Below are 11,607 nucleotides of genomic sequence, written 5' to 3'. Positions count from 1 at the left end.
GCAATCTTTGTTTCTGTTTTATTACAAAAAGGGGAACTTTTCACGCTTCAGTCGCCTTGACAATGTCAGACACAGCTAGTAGGAGAGACTAAAACTCCACAGAGCAACTGAAGTTTCCCTGTTCAGTTGAAGATTGCTATGGTGTAACTGAAGTTGTATTTCTCCCCCTCACCCCTACTCCCTTTCTTGTTCTGTTGAGAGCAGTAGCATAAATTTGTTAGAAATAGTCTTCCCCCTCTTTTTCTTTCCTTGGACTATCTGAACCTGTAGAGGATTTCACAGCAATGTTGGACTGCAGTGACTACGTTCTAGGTGGGTACCAGCTCTGCTCTTTCTTATAAGCGTTTAATATGGAAATAGAGGGTGTGAGATTGACTATGCATGTAGGCTTAATCACATATGCAGGGTTTGCAGAAAGCATTTTAAAGGTGAAGCTCGCCAGTAAATCAACAGCAAGTGCCACCCTGCTATTCCAGTTTTTTCCTGATTCAGGAGAATTGTACTCTTCGGCATTGGAAAAAATAGATTTGCTCTTGGGTTTGGGTGATATTCAATACAGAACTTTTTGCTTTTGGGATTTTATTCTGAGAATCATTTGACTTCTGACAGACATTAAGATTTAGGACTTGAATGGCAGATCCATATACTCTTTTGTTTGTTTGTTTTTTTATATTTAAAAAAAAAATTCCAATTTCAAACCACTTACTCATATCAACTCTTCACATGGCCTATAGTTTGTGTGTATATGTGTGTTTTTCTGACATAATAGCAAGGTTTCTTCTTGTGTAATGGAAAATAGGGTGGAGGTCACAGTTGCCATTGATGCTGATGCAAGCTATGCTTAAGGTACTGAGATAACGTATTTCCATTAGCAGCCTGTCAGTCCTGTGCTCATATTTCTTCCCTTTTCTATATTTTAAAAGTTATTTGTAATAATTGTTTGTTGTTTTTTTGCAATAGGTAGTGTGTTATTTTCAGAGCTCTGAATTCCACACATTGAACCTAAGGGTATTTCCTTTTTGGTTCTACAATAAAAGGTATAACTGGACCATCGTTAGTCTGATGTTTGTTTTTAAGGAGACATCTGAACATGCATATTTCCAGATATGCAGCAGTTGCAAGTTTGAGTCAAAGATTCATATGTAAGTGACCCATTTGGTGTTTTGCTGGCATTGAGGAATCCCTCTGACCTATGTTTCTCAGGGAATTATTTATGCTGGTTCTGATGGAGTATTGGGGAAGTTTCCCTTGAATGGGTGTGAGGGGAAACAGTGCGTGAAATTCTATATTAAGATGATTTTACATGTACACATCGCTTAATTTGCAATTTAGCTATCATTCCAGTCTTGTCCATCCTCTGCTTTTTATTTTTTTCTGAATACCTTTTGAAATATCAGAGAGGCACTGAAAGCGTAGCATAGTAGTGCCTTGTGTTACACTCAAACTCTGCTATCAGAGTAACAAGAATGAATGTAAAAGCTCCTTTGAGTTTGATTTCAGTCATGCACCTGCTGCTTTCGATCTTTCTTTCTGTGCTTGAGGTTTGTTTTTAGGTGCTATTGACAGAAATTTGCAGCCCAGCCTTTATTTAAAACTCAAGAAAAGTCTAAAGGGGAAAAAGGTGTTGGAGGGAAAGAAGGTGTTAACACCCTTATTTTTTTTAATTGCAAAAGAATTTTCTTTTGCAATTAATCTACAAAACAATTACATTATTGTAGGTCTTTGCCCTATAGATAAATGTCTATTTTGTTCATAACAGTATTGTGCTTCAGATGCATGTGATGCTATTTGCAATGGAAACACTATAGAGTGCTTGACCCTTTCTGTGCAAAATAAACATAGAACATCACCTTCCACACACCCACCAAGGTTTTGTTCAAGCTGGTGAAGGTAATGAAGGTTTATTCTTCCTTGGGTTCAAAGCAGTTCTGGCAGGAAGTTTCTACAGCGAGTTTATTTCTTTACTTGTTATAGTGTTTGGGGGTTTGATGGAAGACAGAACATTGCAAATATATTCCTGCCAGAGGTGAATCTTAATAGTAAAATATTCTTACTGCAAGCACATTTTACTACCTGCCTAAATTCCCCATATACATTTAACACTAAACAACCACTAAATACCTCTTTCTGAAGCCTTGATTTCCCAGTGCAGCTGGCAAAAACTATTCTTGTTGCCCTGTGGAATGGTATTTGCAGCTTCATTAAAGACAAACTACTGATCATCCACTAGGTATGGAGCAAAATATTTTCAAAGGTTTGCTGCATGAGCCTTCTGTAAAAGGAGAGGGAGAATGTCCACTATATTCTGCAGTGCACTATACCCAATTAATTTTCTTCAATAGCTTCAATAATAATAATGTGCCATTAGAGGCCCCAGTCAGGATCGGGGCCCCAGTGCTAGTCTCTGTAATGAAGTCCTATGGGAAGCACAGTGCTATTTCCTTCATGCAGAGGCTCAATCCTTTTTCATAGTGTGGACCACAGCTTAACAGAGAAATGATTTTATGACCTCTGCCCCTTCCACTTGTGATCATGCTGATCAACTTCTTTCCCATTCATGAACTCATAACATCCCCTGTATTCAGGACTTGAAAACCTGCTAGCCCAAGGCTGCCACTACACTGAAATACACTGGTATTTCTAGTCCTCTTGCTTAGTCATCTACAGGTCATGCATTCATCATTACTTGGATCAAGTCTCCAGTCTCTTGCTGACTAAAATCAGAGCCTGCAATTAATGCCAGTTGCCACTTCCAATGCTTTCCTTCAACAAATTTAGTGCTGGATAGTGCCCCAATCCAAGTAAATCCATGTATGCTGGTCCTACACACAGATCCATCTGCGAGAGGTGGGCGGAGGCATACAAACAGCTCTTTGCTATGGTGTCAGTAAACAGAGGTTTCCCTCTTCCAGAAACTGACACTAGTTCTCCCTGGAGAGTTACAGCCTTGAGGAGCCAGTCCCCAGTCAATTGAAGACCAGTGGTAGTAGACCCTCTCCTGGCCACCTAGCTGAGGGCTGTTTTATTGGGATGGAGGTCTTGTTGACAGTACTTCACCAAATTGATGGCCGTATGGATGGGAAGGGGCTTGAAGGAACCCTCCAATCAAATCCCATAGACCAGTGGTGGGCAAACTTTTTGGCCTGAGGGCCACATCTGGAAATAGAAATTGTATGGCGGGCCATGAATGCTCACAAAATTGGGGCTGGAGTGTGGGAGGGGGTGAGGGCTCTGGTTGGGGGTGCGGGCTCCTGGGTGTGGCCAGAAATGAGGAGTTCAGGGTGCGGGAGGTGTCTGGGGCAGGGAGGGGCTGAGGACTCTGGGGTGGGGCTGGAGATGAGGAGTTTGGGGTGTAGGAGCGTGCTCCGGCCTGGGATCGAGGGGTTTGGCAGGTGGGAGAGGGATCAGGGCTGGGGCAGGGGGTTGGGGTGCGGGCTCTGGATGGGGGTGCGGGCTCTGGGGTGGGGCTGGGGATGAGGGGCTTGGGGTGCAGGAGTGTGCTCCGGGCTCAGATAGAAGGGTTCGGCGGGAGGGAAGGGGATCAGGGCTGGGGTGTGGGGAGAGGCTCGGGGTGCAGGCTCCAGGCAGCGCTTACCTCAAGCGGCTCCCGGAAGCAGTGGCATGTCCCTTCTCTGTTGGAGTGCTGGAGGGGGCCGTTGGAGTGGGGCCACTGGAATGCGTAGGAGCTGGAGGGGGCTATGCTGTGGCTTCCAGGAGCTGCGTGGAGCGGCCCCTGACCCTGCTCCCCCTCTGGAGCGCCGGAGGGGGGCAAGCCCCAGACCCCGCTCCCCAGCTGGAGTTCAAGGGCCAGCTTAAAACAGTTGGTGGGCCAGATCCAGCCCGCAGGCCGTAGTTTGCCCACCCCGCCATAGACCCTTCTACTGGGATAGTTGACTAATAGCCCTCTGCTGGAGTGTTCTCTCTCCTCATACCCATTACTGCAAAAGTGGGACTGACATATTCCTGTTTCAGGAGATGGGGGATGTTGCAAGACACACACCAGTGCTCCCTACTCCCTGACAGTGGCAGCTGGGCCTCTCCTGGACACTCTAAGAGGCAGTGCCACCTCCTACACCCTTCAATGACATTGGCTCTGGATGTGTGCGTCAGCCAGCTCAGGCAGACATCAGCGTATCCATTACAGTTGGCTCAAATTCAAAAGGTTTAATCTCAGCCATACAGGCTAGAATATCCTCAATCCCCCCCCCCCCCCCCCCCCCCCCCCAAAAAAAACACCCACAACAACAAAAACACAACAAACATTGAGATTCTGTAAAAGCTGATGCCCCTCACTTGGGAAAGGTTCCTACTTGTTATAGGTGACTGGATTTTTCAAGCCATACCTAGGTGAACTACATCAGTTATTTACATGGAAAAGTTACATCTGGAAAGTTATTGATGTATTTTTAACTGAATTAATGACTTTTGACTTTAAAAAAACAAACAAAAAACTACTCACTCACTTTTGTTGCTCTTCACCTGACTTTCTCCTTCCTATCTCTTCTCCTCCAGCCCTGCATATGCTTCTCTGCTGCCTGGTCTGCTTGTTTTCCTTTCTTCCCACACAAGCTTTTCTGTGGCTGGTTCCCTTCTTCCCCACTTAGCTGGACATGCTGTCCAGCTCTGATCATTCTTTCTCTTGCGCTTCTTGGCATGCCTTTCCTTTTGCTGGTTGTCATTTTCAGTACCAATGGTAGTTGTGGTATCTGAGGGTAGCTCCAGTTTCCTCTGCCATTTAGTAGCTGATGCAAGTACAGACAGGCCGGCTTCATTTCATTGTTTCCAGCTGCTTTTTCAGTCCACTAGGCAGCAAAGATCCTGGACGCCTGTAGAAGCAACTGGAACAAGCTAGAGCAGGTAGTGGCAGTAGCCAGCCCTCTGCAGACCATTGATCAATGGATCATCGTTTTTGAACCGCTGCTTTAATGAAAACCAATTACAGGAGCAACCCTCTTAAACACCCATCAAAAGAACACCCTGAATCAAAAGTTTTATGTTGAGCTAATTGAGGATGGAAGATGCATTTGAGGATTTGTTTGTTTTTTTCTGTCCAAATTATTCTGTTTAACCACTTGACATAGTCTGTCTTGTCTTGTGTCTATGGTAATGTGAGATGCTGCGGTTACCAGCAAGATATGAGAAGGCCTGAGTTAGAGTTGATACTGTGCTGACAGCAGCTGTTAGATACTCGAAACTGTATTCTCTCCCTGCCACCTGGGAAGGCTCTCTGCTGCGTTCACTATATTTAATCTTGGCAGGATCGGATTTTTATTGATAAATATCAGTAAATGTAAGTTTCACCATACACACAAACTGATGAAAAAATATTTCCATTGATAGTAATTGAAATTTACAGATAGGTAAGGTAAGAAAAAAGCTGCTTGAGAACTTATTTGAGCTTGATTTAAGGATATTTACTTTTTATGTTTTGACATGTGATGTTGACAAATTGTGCTTAAATGGTTATAAAGCTTTAACTTTCAATCTCAATATCTACTGTCATTAAATAATTGTCTGACCCCTTCTGAAAGCCCCCCTCCCCCATAATATCCAGAACTGTGGAAATTTAAATTAATAAAAATAAAAAAGCTTTATAATAAACCTATGTTATTTGTCAGTTTTATAAAACAAAATTAAAAATCAAATTCTGCCAAGCCTAACCATATTACATTGACAGATTTGAAAATTAGGAGCACACACTTTGAGATTGACCCACAGGGAGACTGAAAAGAGACCATAAAAAAATAATCTAACACTGTTGGACATTCCTATGAAGTAAAAATGCAGGACTAGATAAATATTTCTCCTTGTAATGACTGAATTTCCTTATTTATGAAAAACAAAATATATTTGGACATAGCATAAGCCAGCATTTTTTAATCTATAAATTGCTGCTTTTTTCACCAGACCTTTGCTTCTATAATTCTTTCACAGTATTGGGCACCCTTGCCCTGTTGAATCCTTTCTGTTATTCTCTCAACTTTTTCTTGTTTTGTGTATGTGGCTGCTGAGATTTATTCTTTAAAACAATGGCCCAGTCCATGATTGAAAGACTCGCCATTGCATCCCTTGGTGTTCTTGAAATCCCTTCCAGCCCTACGTTTCTGTGATCCCATCCCTGATCATCATCATTGTATGTGAGATATATGCCATTCAGGCTTGTCATATTTTATACTTAGCTTGTTAGAAAAGACAGCATCAATATTTTCCACTTTATTACTTTATATCTCTTTACCTCTCTTTTAATCCAGACTCAAGAATGAACAATCCGTCAGAAACCAGTAAACCACCAATGGAGAGTGGGGATGGGAACACAGGTAAGAAATGAATATTTAGTGTTCAGATCTGACCTTCTGGGAGAATTGGATGGCTTTAAAAGAGAGAATCTCCTTTATTTGTGTATGAATACTTGGGCTGTTTTGTGTACATTTCTTATGGTTTTTTTTAGTCTTAGGGTGTGTCTACACTGCAATTAGACACCTGTGGCTGGCCTGTGCCAGCTGACTCAGGCTCGTGGGGCTCAGGCTGAAGGGCTGTTTAACTGTGGTGTAGATGTGTGGGTTTGGGCTGCGGTCTGAGCTCTGGGACCCTGTGAGGTGGGAGGGTCCCAGAGTTCAGGTGGCAGCCAAAGCCCACACATCTACACCACAGTTAAACAGCCCTTTAGCCCAAGTCAGCGGCATGGACTAGCCACGGGTGTCTCATTGCAGTGTAGTCATATCCTTGGGGACTCCTGCTTGCCATTTAATATATTAACTATAGTATATCTAACTGTTCATTTTTGCAGATCTTTGTTTCCTCATACACAATAATAATTTTCCCCCCATTCTTGCAATGTCACCTCTATAGAGAGATAGGGTTGCTGATGGGAGCTGATGTAGACTTTGACACCTATTAGGTTCTTCTCTGTTTTCCCTAATGCCACAATCCTAGGAACCTTTTACGAAAGAGTTCCCTAAAGAGCTGCTTGTAGGTGATGGAGAGTAAAGAGTTCATTATGTATTATTTTAAAATTAAAATTGTATTAAAAACATAATTCATGTTTTTACCTTTAGTTAGATTGAAAAAAATACTGTTTTGTGCTACTAGTTCCTTTCTAGATGCCATTTAATATACTAATTCTTTTTGGGAACAAGGAGTAGAAATGAGAACTCCAAATGAAAAAGTAAATAGGATGAAATAACTCAGAATTAGCCTCTCTCTGCAGACAAGTCCAGGTTATGAGTTGGGGGAAATTTTAATTGTAAGAAATCATTTCTCATTGCTTTTAGAGAAGTCTGGGTTCATTGAATGGGATAAACAATAATTCTTTCACTTCACTTTCCTCAATAACAATAATAAGAGTATTCTTCCTTTATTTCAACTCTAGGAACTGTAATGAACCTGGCAATTTGCAGCATTTTATATTGTTGATTCTCTCTATGTTCTTTGTGCATGACTTTAATAACAATACATCTAAGGACAATTGAGTGTTCCCTGTACTAATCCAAGGTTGATGGATGTTTTCCTGTCAATAGGTGGAACCAGTCAAATTTTTTCAGCTCATTCACATCTCTGTTCCCTGCTACTGCATTTTCAGTTTTTGTAACGTCCACAGTAGTGGTGATGCTAGAGTGAGGGCTCGTCTACACTGAAAATTTACAGTGCTACAGCTTTCTCGCTCAGGGGAGTGAAAAAACACATCCCTGAGCGCAGCAAGTTTCAGCGCTGTAAAGCACCAATGTAAACAATGCACCAGTGCTCAGAGCCACGCCTCTCATGGAGGTGGGTTTTTTTGAGCGCTGGGAGAGCTCTCTCTCAGTGCTCTACCATGACTACACAAGCCATGTTAAAGCACTGCCAGTGTAGACTAACCCTGAGTCTTAAGAGTTTTGTTTTTCTGTACATAAAAATAATCCATTATGAATTTAAAAGACTCTCCGGTGTGGTTTAAAAGTTCTAATCCCTTTCAGATCCTCTCAAGTGGCCCTACTTTGGAACTGTGTAGGCTTTCTCAGGAGGACAGTGGTTCTAACTCTCCCTTTCTCCTCCAGAAGCACTGGAGCTGGAGGTGTGTGAAAGCCCTGAGGAAAATTTGGGGTTCTACTTCAGTCACAGCAACTTCCTGCCTATAGCACAATCTCAGAGTAGGAACAGAACACAGAAGTGTGGTGGATAAGATACACTGGACGGAATGCACTGCCATCTGGCAGTGTATTCTATGTAACTTTGTGCTATAAACAATTATCATGCCTCTTTTTGACTAAAGTATGCAGCCAAAGAGGGTGACATGGTTCGTACATGGGCTGTTCTTCCTCTTATATATAGCTGTTTTAGCAACACCCTAGCTCAGTTGTAGAAGAGGCAGAGGCAAATAGGTGATCAGCTCTGGAGGGGTTAGATCCTAAGGTAACCTGCTAATTTATGGAGATGTGTATGGATGTCTTTGCAACAACATAGGGCTATAGTTTCTGTGACGTCCTCATTTACGTTCCCTAATGATGGGAATCACTGTATTGTATGAGGCTAAACTTTTATATTTTGCAGTGGCATGTGTTTTGGACCTTTATAAGTATCATCTCTAGTAAATTAAAATATTCCTGAGCTGTTCATTTTAGGCTCATAATTTATAAACTCAGTAGGCAAGATGACAGAACCCAGAATTTTGGAGGGTTCTCTTTATTTATTGTATTAGGTCTCATTGTTTTTATGCTCACAAACCAGTGAAGCTAGTAATTAGTAACATTTATGAACCATTCCATCCAGGGTTCAAACACCTTACAGGCACCACCAGGCAGCTGGCAGATGTTAATCTCAGAGAATTTTATTTTTATCACTTTCAGGGCTAAAAGAAGTTACAAACTCTGCTGGTTTCCCAGTGGCGCTTGTAACTCATGTGAGTCTCTCATGTATACACTGCCAGCAGATCTCTTAACCACAATGAATCATTGCTGTCTTTCTCTGTTTGAATCGTGTATCAAAATCCTATGAGCTGATGGAGCTTATAAATTTTATGACAGAAATAGCTAAGGTGTATGGAATTTACATTTGGCAGAGATTGTAACTTCAGAAAAAATGCAATCATTGTTGGTAAAGTTAACATACCTTGCTATGAGACTAATAGCTAAGGTTCATGGAAGTTAGAGAAGTATTGTAGTTAGAAATTAGACAAATTGCAGTTTATGATACTTTAAACCTTTGGAACTTCAGTCAGGTCCCCTGCAGAGACTACAGTCTCAACAGAATGCATAAAGTAGATTGCACCTTTTGGGGATCTCATGCAGGTTAGTGTCAGCAATGTGCCCGAATGGGACTGTAACTTTTAGTAGGGATCTCATACAAGTTTCTCAGGCACAAAAGGAGCTAGTTGCTGCTGAAGTTATGGAACTTGTGATGATCACTTGCCCTCAGACTGGGATTCCTCCCTACCCTAAACAAAACTCTGCAAACTTCTTCTCAAATCCTGCTTCTTAACCCCAGTCTTGGCCAGGAAAGCTAACTGGATGTCCCCTGGAGGCACTGAAGGATAGAGAGAATAGCAAGCCTCTGGACATCTCTCCTAACCTCTATCCAGACACCTAATGGTAAATTGGGAACCTCTTTTTGTCCTATAAAGAGTGAGAGTATGGCATAAAATTTACCTGAGGTCTTCAGTACAATTTACTGCTTTAACTAATGCCCGATATTTCCCAATGTCTGCTCTTTTGAAATAAAAAATCACAGTTGATGACTTTGGTTTTTATTATCCTTCCATTTAATTTAAATTGAATAAACTCCTGATCACTCATTCCAAAGTTATTTCCTCTGACCAATCTTAGGCCTGGTCTACACTGTGGGGGGGTGTCGACCTAAGATACGCAACTTCAGCTACGAGAATAGCGTAGCTGAAGTCGACGTATCTTAGTTCGACTTACCTCATGTCCTCACGGCGCTGGGTCAATTGCCGCGGCTCCCCCATCGACTTTGCTTCCGCCTCTCGCCGAGCTGGAGTTCAGCAGTCGACGGGAGAGCGATCAGGGATCGATCTATCACGTCTACACTACACGCGATAAATTGATCCCCGATAGATGGATCGCTACCCACCGATCCGGCGAGTAGGGTAGACGTAGCCTTGGTGGGTTTTTTTTTTTTTTTTTGCAGTGTAGACATGTGCAATCAAGCACATTAGACCTAGGGCACCCTGGATTTATGTGGCATTTTCCCCAGCCCCATATCCACTGTCACTTTTCACACACACCGACCAAGATGGCATGGAGGCATTGAGAGTTCGACCCACACACACCTTAGGACATGTGGGTAGGGAGGTCGGATAGTAATTGCTATTGTTCAGAAGAATTGGGCCCCGTGTCTGCTGTCTTTAAGCAGCACTAGTTTTCCATGTTTAGCTCCTAAGCACAGTAGGAGTTGAGACTCTCTGGTCCCTTCATGCCCCTTCTGGTCTCTTGATCTTCAAAATCCATGCCAGCTACACTCTCATCTCACCAGCTCTCTCATGAACTTCTTGATGTTCACAGGAGTGGAGCCCCACTTCTAAGCACCTTAGGAGCAAGGTCCTGTGTACCCTACAAACTGGACTAAAAATCTAAGGCAAGGCCCCACTTTCCCCCCTTCGACCCTCTACACCACCCCACCCTCTCTGTTTCTGTGGCAAATTGGAAATTCAGTAGTAGACTCAAGTAAGGTCCTAGTGTTCTTCCCAAAACCAAAACTGCATTCTAAGTATAGGAGAAACAAAAGTCCATACCCGTAGGAGAAACAAGAGTCCATACCCTAGATGTCAAGAGTGCTTCCAGTTTTTATTTGAATAGGACTAAGAAAGTTAGTAAGACTTTCTGTAGCCTTTTGAGGATCGCTATCAAGGAAATGCCATTTCTGCTCTGCACCTGTCTAAATGGAGTAAGCCATGCATTGAGACATGTTATATATTAGCTAGGGAGTCAGTACCTAAGAGTCTTGGCGCTCACTCTACCAGAGCTTAAGGCAGCATTAATGGGATGCCTCCATAATGGTTTCATCTTAGAAAGCTGTAGGGTTGCTACCTGGAGTCCTGTGTACACATTTACACAGCAGTTATCTCCTAACATAGAATCTTGATTTGATGCTTTCTTTGGGAGGGGACAGTTAATTAGAACGCCTCAGCCCACCTTCCTGGGAATATATTGCCAGGTAGAGTCTCACAAGAGGGGATATGCAAGATGATACCTTGAAGGAAGAATAAATGGTTTGTTATTTAATTACAATAGTGGTTTGTCAGGAGTGTTGCCTGTGTATATTCACGCTTACCAAAGCACCTTCTCCTCTTCCTTGGAGCTCTACTCTAATAGGATTGTGCGGTTTAGTGGAAAGAACTGAGGCAATTGGAGATGCCTTACATCCTTTACTGGGGGAGCCTCTATCTACCATCTGCAAAGATGGCTGCAGTCCCCTATTGTTTCCAGTGGGACTGAACCAGGTTGCCCTCAAACAAAGTGACTGCTCACTGCTGTCATAAAGTAGGGAGGGTGACTATGGACTTTTTGTTGAGCACATGTCTGTTCCTAAAGAAAAATAGAACTTGCATACAATTTAAATAATCTGTAATTCATCTTTAACCAGTATTATACATTCTAAACAAAGATATTTTATATA

The 11,607-nt window shown here is 42.4% G+C and overlaps 1 protein-coding gene across 1 annotated transcript in view; it reads left to right on the top strand.

Moving 5' to 3' along the window:
* Positions 1–284: 284 nt before the first annotated feature.
* POU2F1 (POU class 2 homeobox 1) overlaps positions 285–11,607 on the top strand; it is a 99,313-nt gene continuing 87,990 nt past the window's right edge. Inside the window, exons 1-2 of the mRNA XM_029913253.1 lie at positions 285–312; positions 6,252–6,317. Of these exons, the coding sequence (XP_029769113.1) occupies positions 285–312; positions 6,252–6,317 (94 nt within the window). The remainder of the gene's footprint in view (positions 313–6,251; positions 6,318–11,607) is intronic.

The sequence above is a fragment of the Terrapene carolina genome, unplaced genomic scaffold (genome assembly GCF_002925995.2).
Source record: "Terrapene carolina triunguis isolate 2854851 unplaced genomic scaffold, T_m_triunguis-2.0 Scaffold558, whole genome shotgun sequence".
Taxonomy (NCBI): domain Eukaryota; kingdom Metazoa; phylum Chordata; order Testudines; family Emydidae; genus Terrapene; species Terrapene triunguis.
This window is presented reverse-complemented; position numbering and strand designations above follow the sequence as displayed.